This window comes from Poecile atricapillus, chromosome W (assembly GCF_030490865.1).
Source record: "Poecile atricapillus isolate bPoeAtr1 chromosome W, bPoeAtr1.hap1, whole genome shotgun sequence".
In the NCBI taxonomy this organism is placed as follows: domain Eukaryota; kingdom Metazoa; phylum Chordata; class Aves; order Passeriformes; family Paridae; genus Poecile; species Poecile atricapillus.
Genome location: NC_081288.1, coordinates 41,100,476 through 41,117,021, shown reverse-complemented (window position 1 = coordinate 41,117,021; position 16,546 = coordinate 41,100,476). Strand labels below are relative to the sequence as shown.

At 38.3% G+C, this 16,546-nt stretch overlaps 1 protein-coding gene across 1 annotated transcript in view; it reads left to right on the top strand.

Moving 5' to 3' along the window:
* LGR5 (leucine rich repeat containing G protein-coupled receptor 5) overlaps positions 1-11,233 on the top strand; it is an 88,877-nt gene extending 77,644 nt beyond the window's left edge. Inside the window, exons 15-18 of the mRNA XM_058862836.1 lie at positions 981-1,106; positions 5,917-6,062; positions 7,765-7,848; positions 9,572-11,233. Of these exons, the coding sequence (XP_058718819.1) occupies positions 981-1,106; positions 5,917-6,062; positions 7,765-7,848; positions 9,572-10,662 (1,447 nt within the window). The 3' untranslated portion in view covers positions 10,663-11,233. The remainder of the gene's footprint in view (positions 1-980; positions 1,107-5,916; positions 6,063-7,764; positions 7,849-9,571) is intronic.
* Positions 11,234-16,546: the final 5,313 nt, after the last annotated feature.

The following is a 16,546-nucleotide window of genomic DNA, read 5'->3' as shown; positions in this document are numbered from 1 at the left end:
AGTCTCTAACCTTGGTCCAACTCAAGTCAGTGGTCATTTTTACTATTACAGTAGGACCTGAATTTCACCTTTGGTATTTAATGGTGCTGTGTGCAAGAAAACACACACTAATCCAGACAGGTAGAAGCCCGGTCCATCAACATACCTTATTTTATGTCTAGGCCTTAGATTTCAGTGTATAGTCCAGACTTTCCTGTTCAGCCTTGGACATAAAAGCATTTTGACTGCATCAGACTCCGCTTCTTCCTCCTTGACTGTTAACCATTTGAAGTACTGCAGAGTAGATAATTGTGAGGAAGACTGAAAAGACTCACTGAATAAATGGGGGAGAGAGATCAAAATAGAAAACAGTACCTCTAGACTATCCTTCTTTCACTGCTTTGCCATATCTCCTTGATCACTTACCACTTTTTCATTCTCCTGTTTTACTTTCCCCAAGTTACTTGTCTGTGTTCATCTGCCCTGTTCTGTCTTCCCTCAGCCACTCAGACAAACTTCAGCTTGGAAATGTCATCTCCCTCTGCTCCAGCCCACACCTGTCCTTTCCTGAAGCACACATCTTCTCCACACACCTAACCTGCTCCTTGGGGAGCTTTCAGGGCAGCCATGCCCTGCAGCATCTCACTGAATCTTTTGAACTGTGGGAAGCTGTTCAGCTCCTTTGAATTCATGTAGTCTAGGGAGAAGATTTTACATTCTTTTGCTAGTCTTGAAACTGCCACTATGAATGTTTTGAGTCAAAATTTGGGAGCAAGGACCCAACTAACTACAAGCTGTTACTGTTAGCTTTCTGCTACACATAAAGGTGAGTACTCCTGAGCAGTGCTGCGGCTTTGCTGCGTTCACTGGGGTCTCTGTTTAATACAGTCATCTTTTATTGAGTTAGAAAACTTTAACCTATTTTTTCAATGTGACACTTCTAGCACTGAAAAAAAAAAAAAATGAAAACCATAAGCTGATTTTTATTTGCTGTTACGCAGGGATGTGTCATCCAACCTTTTGTCCTCTTTTCCTGTGACGGGGCTACATGGTTTAACTCATTTAAAATTAACAGGAAATCATGCCCTACAAAGTTTGATAACATCTGAAAATTTTCCAGAACTCAAGTGAGTATATCATTAAAACTAATAAGCCACATTTGTGTTCATGTGCAATGGAAGGTGTGTCAGTGTGTAACCCATGTTACTTCGTATTGTCACTCTTTGATCTGTGCCATTAAAACTAAAGCAAATATGATAAAAATGATAGACTTCTTTTATTATGCTCACTTTCAACTGAAGAAACTATGAAGGTTTTGAAATATTAACCCCAGTACTTGCTTAGTACAAGCCACATCTGCTTCCTGGTGATATGTTTCAAAAGCTGTTAAAACAATATCGCTGGCAGCCTAGTGATATGTCCTTCTTCTACTGGACTGTGCTTACAGAACTCCCATTATATGCAATGAGAACACAGCAAATACAAGGGAAGAATATACTGCTGAGAGACCAAAAGATTTCACCTCTTTTGCTTGAACATGATTTTTCTGTAATCTTTTGATTAGGATTCAGATAATACTTTGCCAGTATTACTAACACACTTTGATACTAGTGATTTCTGTGGGTTCTCTGTGATACAGGAAGGAAGTGTCCTCTAAAGATCATTTGCAGCTCTTCTTGTCACTGGATGACCATGGCCTGTATGGAGCTTGAACCCACGACCTTGGCATTACTAGCACCATGCAGTAACCAAATCAACTAATTTCAGGGCCACAGCAAAGAGGGTTTCTGACTTCAGGACATTTGGGAGTTTCCCCTTACTCTCCTTTCATTTTACATTTTAATTAGAAGATGCCAAGTGCAACATACACTTTATCATGTTTTACTGTAAAAAGTTTGGTGTCAGAAAATATGAAACAACTGAACAGTGTGCACATAATTACAAAATCACAGAGTGGTTGAGGTTGAGAGGGACCTTTGAGGCTGTCTTGTCTAACCAGCTGCTCAGGCAGGGGCATCTGGAGCCTGTTGCCCAGGACCACATCCAGACAGCTTTTGAATATCTCCAAAGGTAGAGAATCCATCCTTATGTTTTCACTAGATTTGCCTTTTGCACTGGAAAAGGCCCAAGAGTCCTAGCAGGCAGACAGCTCAAGATGTGAGCATTAACAAAAAGGACTGGAGTGTTTGGGGTTGCCAGTAAGGCGATGACGAATGAAGTGCAGAGCTGATTAAGGCTCTGTGTACAGCAGTGGTGGGATCCACCCTAGGACACTTCTGGGATGGCATGCTAACACAAACTGAGATAAGAGCTGCAAAAAAATGGTTCCAAGGTTAGGAAACAATGCCTTAAAGGTCTTAATAAGCCCAAAAATGGTAGTTTGTCACAGAGGAGATTAGGCAGTGACTTCATCAAGTGCATGGAACTATAACGTTAACATTCAAAGTACTAGAGGCTTAAACCTCTTTTACATTAGAGATCTTGAGATAGGTCTCAGAGGCTAAGGAGAAAGTACCATAAAAATCATGATAGGTTGAGACTGACCTTATATCATACTTTTTCTGTTCTCACTGGCTTTGCACAAATGCTGAGGTAGTTAACAATTCTAAAATGATTAAAATTTCTTTAAAAAAATGTAAACACAAGAAAATTGGTTATTCCCACCTGACAAATATGTAGTGATGCATTTACCATGACCTAGAGGCGTAAGAGGTGCTGCAGTAGTCCTAGAATAATCCATGATTCAACTGAATTATGTATAACTAAGATTTTTTTTTTATTTTTTTCTTAATATTATATTCTATATTAATTTCCCTTCAGCAAAATTGTGTACATTACTCAAATGAAAGTACAGTGTATTTCATCTGGGCAAATTGTTAACAAGGATGTGTCAAACTAACTTAATTCTTTTTAAAAATGTATTCAAAATATGATATTTAGAGTTAACATGTTAATTAATGTTAATTAATGTTAAGAACAAATTATACCCAGTCAGGAGAGAATAGGGTAAAAATCCTGACCTGCAGCCTGCATGATTTGTACAATAAATCGAGAGGAGGATTTCACACAGGATCACCACGCAGATAATACACAAAATACCAAATTTGAACAGAGGTCTAAAACAAAATGAAATCTCACCCTTTGCAATTGTTGTAATTAGCCAGTGGTTACATTAAAGACAAATTTCTGTATAAAAACTTCCTACTCATCTAAACTCATCAAAACAGACACATCAAAGAGTTGAGCATCCCCTTCCCCATCATCAGCAATAGCATTAGTGTGCTCTGCATAGCTGAGCCCAGCCTATTACAGCAAGCCTTGAGGAAGCAAAGTCAGGCTGCCAACCACTCCTTCCATCTTTATCTGATGCTTTGATTCAGTGCTGAAAAGAACTCAGTGCTTTGCTCCATTCATCATGACTGTGCCTTCCTGTTCACCATTAACTCCGCACCTTTGTGAGGGAGAAAACGACCTTGTGTTCTCTGCTGCTTAATCTAAAAACAGAAAAAAGAGGCATTCCTTGCTAGAGGGAAAAAAAATTATCAAGGGTACAGATATCATTAGTAAGATAAGGAGTATATAAAAATAAAGTTAGCCAGTGTTTCTAAGAGAGTTTAATTTGACAAAGTCCAAATCTAATCACACACATCAAATAAGCACTAGCCATAAAAAGGACTGCCTCCAGCACTGTACACCTGAGAGTTCTTTTTTCTTTTTTGTTTTGTCTTAAATGTAGCTTTTGTGAGAAAAAAACTCCTCTGTCACCAAGAAGATCTAATATTTATTTCCCTGCTTTGCAAAGTATGTTTTGTCCTCTGTGATCTGGGTTGCAGCCATTGTGTGCAGTCGGGCTTTGCACACAGATTAAACGGCATTTGCTAATTTAAGGATTATGTGTATATCCTAATAACACAGGCTGGGGAGGGGAAACAAACATAAACTACTCAGATTTAAGAATGGATGCTAGAAATACCTACAGAGAGGATAAGAAATGGGAGTCTTGCTCTTTAAATATCATCTAAAAGCCATGGATATTTTTGGCTACGTCATCAAAGTTGCGGACCAGTACAATGTGGGAAGTCCACGCTTCCAGTGTATGACAGGCCATAGAACTGTTTGAATAATTAGAGAACAGAATACATTTCTGTCAGTCTCATGTGCCTAAAATATCCACTAACTGTTTATTCCCCCAGCTACATCAATGTCCTTCCAAAGGTCTGAAAACAAAAAGTTTCAGGGATCACTTTGCAGAACTGTCAGTGTTACTTTTGATAATTATTTTTTTCTTGTTCCAGAAAAAGGGAATTTCTGCTTGGGGATTGGGATAGTTTTTATCCCAGATGATTAGCTATGGGTTAGTCTAGTAATCAATGGGTTTTAATAATGATTTATTTAAGAATAATAATAAGGCTTCTGGGTAATGTGTTCAGAAATATTTAATCAAGATAATCTCCTTATGTTAAAAGATGGAATGCAGATGAATGAGTTAGAAATTAAATATTTGAATCTGCTGGCCTGCGGTTGCTTGACCATAGATATTGGTTATCTTGAAATTTTATTGAGTACCCTAAAAATTTTGTATTGATTATTGTGGTTAATTTCTAACAGAAATTTAAGTTTTTAGAGTCTTAATGCTCCCAAATGCACCAATTTAAAAAATCATGTCAGAATTTTTTTAAGATTCTGTTTTTTCCCCTTTGTCCCAAGCTTTTGGCCAGTGCACAAGTTTAAGTCCTGCTGGCACTGGGCCTGATTCAGCTTGATTTCTCTGCAGATTTCCCAGGGGGTTAGAGGTTGCTTATTACACTCATTATGTTAATTTACATGATTAACCTGTTGAAAGTAATCTGATAGGAGGATCTAGTTCTACTTTATTCCTTTCAAGTCAATTCAGAATAACTTCTAATCACCTATTTATCTTTGAACTTTTTGGTTTATTGGGCTTTTGGAATTAAGGTGAGTTGTTAGGTTTTACTATGTGCTATCGGTGAACTGTACAAATTAAATAGCTCTGCTTCCAAAGCATAAAATATATCTATGGAATAGAAGTAGTCTATAGAACTCAGATAGTAGTTCTTCTGTGTTCCCCCAGAATTTGTACATCCTCAAAGGAATTAAATTCACAGTGTACCAGAAATGTGCAGTTTTCTGACAACAGCAGCCCTCATAATCATTGGAACTCACTGACATATATTGTTATGAGTTAGGAATAAAAATTATCTTAAAAGAATTAAGAATTCTTGTGTCCTGCAATGACTGTTCTCATTTTTAAGACAATTAATAAAGTAAAACCTTTCTCTCAATGACATTTCACACACAATGCCTGATGCACTCACCTTTTGGTTTAGAACACTGCTTTCTTGATCTTCTGCACAAGAAACAACCTCCTTTTTCCCATCTTACTGTGAAATGAGTTAAATGTGGAAAGAAGTGAATAAAGCTTGATTTCCAAAAGATCTCGTTCTTCCTATAGTGGAGAAATTAAATTTGGGAAGTGTTTTGTTTTTGCTTGGTAGGCAGGTTGTGATCTTCAAATGTGCTTTTTTTTAAAAGAAACAGTTAAGAAAATAACTGTTGGAGAAAGCATTGATTTACACAGCAAAATCATTGAAAATCATAAAAACAGAAATACAGCTCTGGGTGACATTCACTCAAGAGCAAGACATAGATCTCCCATTTTCATGTCTCCTATGAAAACATAAGAAAACTTCAGTATGGCTTTTCTAAAATTAGCCTAGAAACCATCTGCATTCTCAATGAGGAGTATTATTTGTGAATCCTCATTTTGTATTATGACTGATTTTTACCCAGAGATGTTTTTATGTTCAGTTGTGGATATTTAAACTATTTCCTTTGTGTTAACTGTATAGGAGCAGTACCATCCAGTAACTCTGGTGCTTAACTAGTATCATGGCATGCTGCTTTATTCTTCTGCAGGGTCATGGAAATGCCTTATGCCTATCAGTGCTGTGCCTTTGGAGCTTGTGAGAACCACTACAGAATCTCCAGCCAATGGAACAAAGATGATAATAGCAGCATGGATGACTTCCATAGAAAGGATGCTGGACTGTTACAAATTCAAGGTAACCATCATCTCAGGCTTTTAAATCTACCTGAAGGCTCTGAGCATCCTGTGATTTTAAATAAGTCCAAATCTCTTTACAGTTGCAGAGGTGGCCTCTCCCTGTCTGTTGCTCAAGAAAACGTTATTTAAGTATTCCTGTGCTTAGCAACCTCATTATCTTAGGTCTGCCATTCAAAAATCTCACTCACTCATGCACTCATCTTTTCATCCAAATAATAGCTATAATAATGTGTTAAATTAAATCTTCCCTTTATATGAGAGACAGGGTAGTTCAGCTTGTATGTAACTCCACACTAAGAGCAGGCCAGCAAAGATGTAGTTTCTTGCCATTCTCAGAATGGAACACATCCTAGGCTTACCCACACACTTCAGGATGAGTAATAGCCAAAATATGTGGCTACTTTGATGCCACATATTTCATAGAATCATTGAATAAGCTGAGTTGGAAGGAACCCACAAGGATCACCAAGTTCAACTCCTGACCCTGCACAGGGCAGCCCCAAGAATCACTCCATGTGCATTGAGAGCATTGTCCAAACACGATCTCTGACAGGCTTGGTGCTCTGACCACTTTCCTGTGGAGCCTTTTCCAGTGGACAGCCACCTTCTGGGTGAAGAACCTTTTCTTGATATCCAACCTAAACCTCTCCTGGCTCAGCTTCATGTAATTTCCTTGAGTCCTGTCCCTGGTCATGAGAGGAAGAGCTTGGTACCTGCCCCTCTGCCTCCCCTTGTGAGGATGTTGAAGACGAACAAGGTCCCCCTCAGTCTCCTTCAGGCTGAACAAACCAAGTAACCTCAGCTTCTCATACAGCTTCCTGTCAAGGCCCTTCACCATCCTCGTGGCCCTCCTTTGGAAGTTCTCTAATATCTTTAGCTTTATCTCTTTCATGTATTGTGGCACCCAAAGTACCCCTGGCACTTGAGGAGAGGCTGCCCCACTGCAGAGCAGAGCAGGACAATCCCCTCCCTTGCCTGGCTGACCATGCTGTGCCTGATGCCCCCCAGAACAGGGTTGTCCCTCCTGGCTGCCAGGGCACTGCTGGCTCATGTTCAACTTGCCATGGACCAGGACCCCCAGGTCCCTTTCTGTGGGGCTGCTCTCCAGATCCCCAGTCTGTGCACATAAACAGGGTTGCCAGAGAGTTCATTTGTTCTCCAGGACATGAGACTACTGCATTTGCTTCCCCTTCAGCACTAGGTCTGTTACTTGATCTGTTACATAGGTGTACACATACATTTACACCACTCTATTGCTTTCTGTGCTATCCCTGCTCCTGCAAACCAGTGGGTCTCAGAGTTCAGCAAGAATAGAGCCAAGAATATTTGGTAGTGATGACAATCAAACTTGATTAATTCTTAGTAGTATAGCACAACAGCAGAATTCATATTTTAAACTCCTTCCTAGGCAGTCATCACACTGCAAATTAGGCAATAGAGAATGTATCTGTAAGTTTTTGACTTTTGACTTTTTTGAAAACAGTAATCTGACTGTTTTCAGAGAAGTAAAGATGCCAACTTTTAAAGTAATCCTGAGTACAGTAATTCAAAACCAAGTAGGCATATGTCTGCTTCTGCTCACAGTTCAGCAGGCAAAGGGACGATACCAGGCCTTAAATACCACAGGCATTTTTGCAACTTTTACTAAAAAATTTTCCTGAAAATTGCAGTAGCAGTTCTGTGTTTTTTCTCCCCAACAGATGAACGTGATTTTGAGGATTTTTTCCTTGACTTTGAAGAAGATTTGAAATCACATCATTCAGTGCAATGCTCACCTTCTCCAGGTATGAAACTGCCAGACAGATAGGAATTCAATGACAGTGTTAATAGATATTCGAAATGCAGAACAAACTGTGAATCAGATACTAGACACTAGCAACATGATTTACAGTAATTTTATGAGTCTTATACAAATACACTGCACAATAATATAGTTTTGCATTGAATTCCAGGAAACTATTCAGCCTCATATTCCAATATTCCAGTACTCCATATTCCAATTTTCCAGTACTCTATTTCCAATTCCATATTCCAATACTCAATACTCATATTCCTCTATGAGTGTAGCAAAAGTTTTGCCCAGTCACCAAGCAGATACTTACTCTGGGCCCCTTTTCACCATAATTGATACCAAATCAATAAAATGAGAGAGGAAAGACTCTTCTACTAAGATACAGATGATAAAGGTATCAGAATATTTGCTCTCAGTCTTTTGCAAAGCTAAAGTAATTCTTCTGACCGTCACAGAGTTATTTTATACGTGAACAACTTGAACAATACACAATTTAGTTCTACATCTGGGAAATACCAAACACTGCATTGATGTTTGCAGTCCCTCACAGAGGACAGGCAGCACTGTCATTTTTTTTGTAGAATGTAGCCAGCCATGGTCATAAGTTTTGTATGTTTGATTCAGCAAACGTTTTCACTAGCCATTATTTCATTGTGAAACATGAACAAAAAAACCCCAAGTGACTGCTTGTACTTCAGCATTCATTTTAAGCCATGATTCTTGTTTGCAACAGCAACTTATAGTAAATTTCTTTAAGTTATATAAAGAGGAATAGAAAAGGCAGGAAGCCAAAGAATAGTTATTTGACTGTCACATATTCTCCAGTGGCCTAAATATAATTTCTGAGTTCATCAAAACATTGCTGTCTTCAAGGTAAGTTATTACCAGACCTGAGAGAAATTTTAGCTTGGATTTTTCAAGTAGTATCTTAGAAAAACTTGCAAACTGGCACAATAACTCCTTGTGTTTACGTAATGGCAATGGCCATTGTTGTAGGGAGGTCATTTCAGCTGCAGGGTTTATGTCTTCATGGCAAAGCACAGGCCACTGTGAGGGGCTTGCTCGGCTGGCTCATACCAAGACACTTAAGGTTTCTCTAACTGCAGAGCATTCAGCTTCAACTGCACAGCATATTCACCTCAGTTCCATGAGAATGTATAGCAAACTTCAGTCATAATGACCTGACTTCAGACACAGGAGATCCAAAAAGGCAGCACCCCCAAACACAAAGAGAGACACAATTTTCTTGGACTGTGTAATGACGTGTTATAAGGTAGCTGAAGTACATCTGTCTGTATCCATTACATCGTGCTTCACCAGGACGCATTAGGAACCTGTTTTAAGTTAGTGAGAGGTAACATTTCCAGCTTTTTTCACATACTGACAAATATCACAGCATTTCTTGAAACTACAAGAGTTGACATTCACATTGCAGTAGTACTGCCAGGCATGAAAATAAACCCATAGGACTAGTCATGATTAAGGACAAAAACTCATGTGTGCCACTAATGCAATATGCATCACACATTTAGCAGCATGTTACAGATTACTTCAAAGAAAGACCAAATTTTCAGCTCCCTTTTTAGACTAAAATTCACTCTTTGGCTGTGCTGAGAATATGCAAGAAGCATGAACTTTAGTGTCTTAGAAAGCACAAGGGTTGGTTTTTTTTGTTTACATGGGCTTCCCTTACCCTTTTTATTTTGGCATTTCAGGTCCCTTCAAACCGTGTGACCATCTGTTTGGTAGCTGGCTGATCAGAATTGGAGTGTGGACCATAGTGGGTTTGACCTTTGTTTGCAATGCACTGGTGTCCGCTACAGTTTTCAGATCTCCATTGTATATGTCCTCCATAAAACTTTTGATTGGTTTAATAGCCATTGTAAATGCCCTGATGGGTCTGGCCAGTGGAGTACTGGCTAGTGTGGATGCATCCACTTTTGGTAGCTTTGCTCGGTATGGAGCACAATGGGAAAGTGGAATTGGTTGCCAAATAACTGGTCTTCTCTCAATTTTTGCTTCAGAGGCTTCCATATTACTCCTTACCCTAGCTGCACTCGAACGTGCGTTCTCTGTAAAGCATGCTGCAAAGTTTGAAACAAAATCCTCCATTGCTAGCGTAAAAATTGCCACTTCCTTTTGCTTTATGTTGGCACTAATCATTGCAGTGATTCCCCTTCTCACTGGAAGTGAGTATGGAGTTTCTCCGCTTTGTTTGCCGCTCCCATTTGGAGAGTCCACTGCTATGGGCTACATGGTAGCGCTGGTATTGCTGAACTCCCTTTGCTTTCTGGTAATGACTGTTGCTTATACAAAGCTCTACTGTAGTTTAGAAAAGGGAGAGCTAGACAACATTTGGGATTGCTCTATGGTCAAACATATAGCCTTGCTACTTTTTACTAATTGCATTCTTTATTGCCCTGTGGCCTTCTTATCTTTTTCCTCCTTACTAAACCTCACTTTTATCAGCCCAGAAGTGATTAAGTCAATACTTCTAGTGATTGTCCCACTGCCAGCGTGTCTAAACCCACTGCTTTATATACTTTTCAATCCACATTTTAAAGAGGATTTGGGAAATCTGCGAAAGCAAACTTTGATATGGAGGAGATCAAAACATGCTAGTCTGATCTCTGTGAATTCAGAAGACATAGAAAAGCAATCTTGTGACTCAACACAGGCACTGGTAACCTTCACGAGTGCCAGCATATCATATGATATGCCCACCAGCAGTTCACTAATGCCACCCTCTTATCAAATGACAGAGGGCTGCAATCTTTCGTCAGTTGCATTTGTTCCCTGTCGCTAGTTGCAGAAACAGTACAAAAAATACCTCTGTTTACAAATTTTTTAATCCCAAAAGTAAGTGTGGATGTGTGCATATGGGTGTAGAGAGTGCCTCTAAATTATTATGACACACCTCAGAAAACAGACAACGACAAAACTTGCGGCAGGATGAAAATCCAATACTTGATTCTGCTCAGCCTGCTCCCGAAATGCTGAGATGAAGAGAGGAAATTAAAGCTGCTGAAGTTTGAGCAGTTGTATCAGCTGTTCTCATTTAAAGTAGCACTACTCAGAAAGGGCATCAGTTTTGGTTGAGAACAAAATAGCATATTAAATTTGTATCATTTTTTCAAAGTATGACCTGATGTTTTCAGGGGTTGGGTTATTTTTTTCCTGTTTATTGCAATTTGGTTTTAATAATAGTTTTTCAGTGCCATGATTGTTTTTGTAAGCATCTGTGTGTGGCCTTTGTTCAGCAAGGTATCAAGAACAGAAGAGTAGTCCTGCTCAAGTCCTAAAGGCTTCTGCAGAACACCCTTTGATGAAGTTCCATGATTGATAAAGCTGATTAAATGGTTTAACTGGCATTGGGTTTGGACTTAGAAAGTCATTTAACTTGACAAAACAATTTTAATTGTCAGCAAAAGCTAGAAAATTAACATGATGTGAAAGAAGATAATCAAAATCCTGTTAAGCATTTAAAATGTAATTGTAAATGGCAAGGCATTGTCACACGGATTTTTTTCTTATGAGGTTCTGTACAATTGGGTCCTGAATTGCTTTCATGCCAGTAGAATTACTCCCAGAATTACTGATGATAAAATTGGCAGATGACTCATTTAATTTGAAGGTGGAAAATGCTACATGGAAAGTCATCAATGTAAAAAAAAAAAATGGCATGCTGAGAACTATTAAAGGACACCAAGGGCACTCAGACAGAAACATTCATTTAAGGTAATTTGTCTAGGAACAAAAACTGTAATCCTGCTCATGGCGTGGTCTCTGTCTCATGAAACAGTGATTTTAGAAAGCTGCTAATTCATATTCACTAGTCAGTTGAAGATTTACAGGTCACTGTGTCCTCTTGGATAAGGATTACCAATATTCTTAGCCAAGGCAATACCAAGTAGGATTGAAGAGGTTGTGTAATTGTGTTCTTAGCACTGATGCAAGCACTCCCAGGATATTTCAAACACTTACTGCATTCACATGTTGTAAAGAACATTGTGAAATTGAAAAGAATATGAATATCATAAATTTAACAGAACTTAAGAAATAAGTGATTTAATCAGAGTTTATAAGTAGCTTTTTCTGGGATACAGTAGTTTGAAGGCAGAGGACTACTCATCTGAGAGGAGAAAAATCTGGTATAGTCAACTGGAAATTTGCGTTAGGGATATGCAGCATAGAAATAAAGGTGAAAATTGTTGATAGAGTTGGTCATTAGCTAGTGAAATTACTGTCACCAAAAATCCTTGAATTCATATTGGATATATTGCCAAAAAAGATACTGGAGCAGCTGTTGAAAGTCAGGGACTTCGGATGGCTTTAGTTTAGGAAAAGACTTGATTAGGTTAACAGAGTTCTTTGACTTTAAATCTGTTAATACTTTGCTGAATAAAGGCATATATGTTTACACATCAGAAGCATCCTAGTTAAAAGAAGAGACTTCAGGTCCTTGCCAAGTCTACTGTTAAGATATCTCAGAGCCACCTAGAATATAATTCTTTGACCTCGTCCAAGCCATCAGGGAATATTCCAGTATTCTTTTCTCAGAGTTGGCACCTTTTACTTAAGTAAGCTGATTATTCAAGACAGAAAAATGCACAAATTTACCTATTTTTGTTGTTGTTGAAAAGAGCTCCCTGAGGAGTAACATTTAATAGCCCAGTTAATGGCCACTCAACCTCCAGGTGAATGAGACTAATTTTTTTTACATTAGGAAGATTAGGCTAGGCCCAGCAATTAAGGTAATCCATTACAGATCATCTCTGTTGTTCATCTGTTCCTGTACATAAAACTTCCTGGGACTCCAAGGATGGATTTTCACAATGAAGAATTTGCTGCGAACAATGCATATGCCTTAATTTTCTTGTCCATTCACACTGGCATTTTTTTAGTTTTGCAGTTACAGATGGCATCAGTTGACTTTGGCTGACATGTTCATCCTTCAGGGAAAAGAAATTAATCAATTCTGAAATTATGTATGATAAAGTCAGCTGACTACTTATCTTAATCCTTTATCTGTTGTGGCTTTTGAAGCAGTGCAGCACACAGCTGCAGAAACGATGCCTGAAACCAGTTTGGATTAAACAGAGGATCAGTCAACCATTGCACAATACCTATTACCATGTTTACTTAGCTTTAATTTAACTGGGGTCCATCTGTGCTGCTCTGCTTAATGTCAGTGAGGTTCCTTTCAGCTTGCTATATTTAAGAAGTCTGTAAAGAAATTTGAGAAGCAAAATAATGTTATAATTCTAAGGACTAATTAAAGCTTCTTTTATCAGAACTTTTTTAGCTTGCAGAAGGTCCTAAAGGCTTTGTGTCTTATTTTTATAAGCATGTTTGAAATATTTTGATCAGATATTTTTAACTTGAAATTGTTAAAATTCATTTATTAGATTTTTAAAGTAAAATGTGTAAATATAGAACTGTATTTATTATTACAGTGAAATGCAACTACAGTAAAGGACATGAGATTAAGCCTTGTACAGTTTCATATTGATATTTGCTATATTTTCTGCTCATATATGTTACTAGATGCATTATCTGTAAATAATATAATGTAAATGTGTAGTGATTGTAAATAGGTGACATGCTTTCTTTTCTATCAGTGTTCAGAACATATGTAAGTTGTAATAAAATGTGACTACACAGTAAAGAGCATTTAATCAATCATGACCTTACACTTCACAGAATGGTGTGCACTCTCAATTAATCCTTTCCAAGTTATTGTAATACTTACACTAACCTCCCTAAATGTGTGTAATTCTTGACAAAATATAAGTTACAGATTGTGTGCCATAAAAATTTATATGAAGTACTTGAAAGAAAGAGGTAAAATACCAATGAAGCAAAAACTCTGAGAAAGCAATTGTTTAGTCAGGAATTCATATGGCAAGTAATGAATTACAAAGATTTTTTTAAAAAAAAGTAGAATTGTCCTGTATTTAAATGGATTTTAGAAGAGCATGCAGGTTCCCAGGATAGATGAGGCCGCTTTGGGGAAGGTCATTTCAGCCAGAAGGGCCTTTGCAGAAGAAGTAGGTTTGTTGGGTGAGTTTTAGAATAGTCTTACTGGGATAGGACAGGAGCAGAAGAGAATGGGAATAAGAAAGTCATTAATTATCTTTAGAAGCAAAAAACCAGAAATGTGACAAAGAGCATAGGGGAGTGAATAACTCAGGGAAGAAAGAGGCCTTCAAGAGACAGGATGCAAATGGGTGGAGTTTTATGAGATATTAAGAAGCATGATGGAGTTTTGTGAAGAATGGGGAGCTCAGAATGGATACAAAAAGATGGAAGTGTTGTGATGGCTAAGGACATTGAAATAGTGAGAAAACAAGCAAGTAAAGATGATTTCATATGCAAGTGTGTACCAGACAGTGTAACCAATATTAGAGCCAGGAACCATAAGGAAGAAGAATGAAATTGCATAATTTTAGGAGGAAGATAGTACAAGTTGAGTAATGAAGGAAAAGAGAATACCTACAAAGGAAGAATGAGCTGGCTAGTGAAAGCCTCAGTGCAGAGAGGAAAAACAGACACCAAGGTTATACATCTTTATATGTGGAAGAAAGGCTTTTACTAATTCACATACCAAATAGTGAGCAGTCATGCTTGAAGTCACAACTTCAGTGTTCTGGGCAACGTGCTAGCATGCATGCACCAGGGACTTCTCTCTGAAAGCACTCACGCCACAGATGTGGTGTTCTCTACAGTAACAACTGAAGGAGAGTTTACTGCAGGATCATGCACAGGATTATTTAGGGAGACCAAACAAAGCATGCCACTACTCTGACTCACTAGATACATTATTGAGTTTTATTTGCAAACTCAGTTCTTAGAGAAGTTGCAGATAGCCAAGGAAAAAGAGCTAGTCAGAGATACAGTGAAAGCCATAAAGAAGATGGGATCACCTGTAAAATAATGAATAAAGGCCAAGCCATAGCAGACACTAGCAGAGCACAGGGAGTGCCACCACATAAGCAGTGCTGTACCAGGTGGGCATGCAGTTTCAGTCTCTGCCCCTAAAAGAGGGGAGAACATCCCTGACTAATCTGGTGATCATAATTGATCTCAAATGGAGACCAGCCACTTGTGCAGGCCTTGCTGTTGCTGCTGCTCCATATTTGCCTCCTATCTCTGTGACCTATGTGTACTAGAGAACAGTGATCTTTGAATACTAGCCAGCGAGAAAGCTGCTATCATATAAAGTATCAAACTATCTTCTATCCAAATCATCTCTAATAGGAATTTCAGCTTATCAGGGGCACCACTTATTTCCTCTGACTCTTGGATTAAACACTAATAAAAATATCATAATCAGACATTTCTCTGTCATAGTTTACGTTGCTATATGAAAGGTGAGGTGATGAAAATTTAGTTGAGAAATAACTTAAGAAGGGCTCAAATAATTAAAAATGTAGCAAAAGTAACGTTTTCCTTTGGAAAACACTGAAAGACAAGATAGTAGAGACAGAGGAGTAAGAACATGGATACAAAAAGCTAACAGTATAAAAATATAAGTAGGATCACAACAGCAGCAGCAACAGTGTCAGAAAATTATTTACAGATCCATGAAGCACAGTAATTGTGCAGATGCTCAGGTGCTGCAGAGGACAGCTCTCAAACTCCAGGAGAGCTGTACTGCTTACACCAGCAAGGGAAGGACCAGTATCTCCACCAGCCATAATAAACACCTTCTGTTCTCCTTCATTAACATGTGCCAAACAAGGGACAAGTCTGTCATTCTGCAGCAATGTTATTGTGAAAAATAATTGTGAAAAAATATTGTGAAGCTAAGCCTGGAAAACTGATTGAACTCTTTATATGTCTTTGCTTGAACAGAATCCCAGCTACTTGCGATTAGAAATTTTAAGGGAAAATACAAATTCATCCGTGCTAACATATAAAGCAGAAGAGATTCCATGTGTTATACCTAACCCTGGCAAATAAAAGAAAAGGCAGTATCAACATTAGGAACATCTTGTTCATATAATGAGAATCACAGACTTGTGCTTCAGTGACTCTGGAGACATAGTTAACATGAGTATGTTCTCTCCATAAAACAATTTGTTGTGGCATTGTCAAAATTATGAAAAGATCTAATCTCAGTCATAAGAAAAAACAAACATTAAGAATATTCCTCTTGAGAGCTGGCCCATAGCCAGGGTTTCTAAAAAACTTAGTCACAGACAAAGAGTCCACTCAAAATCCCCATTTAATTTTTTCACAGGTGGCAACACTTCCACTTGTGAAGTAAAAAATATGCTTTGTTTACAAGAGGAAAACTGTCTATCTGTGAATCTAAATACTTCCACTAAGTTTTATGCATGTACATACCAGAGTCTTCTGCAGCCAGCCTCGAAGGTCTCAGGACTCCAAAACTAATTCTTGAAGGAAGTTTCAAACATCTCCTTCTGCATCTGGTGTCATTCTCTTTATGCAATCACTGTTTTGACAGGTGTCTGCAGTTATTAATTTGGTTCCATACACAAGAACAGCTTCTCAGGACTATCTATAGAGGTCACTGCAGTTACTGTCAACATTTCCCATTTATGAACAAAGCTATTCCTGGCGGAAGGAGTTCTCCCAGCCTTCTAAGAAAAAAGTAATAGGGGAGATTGTTCTACTCAAAACAGGTGTTTCATCTCCCATAGGAGGTACCACAGCCTTCTGGA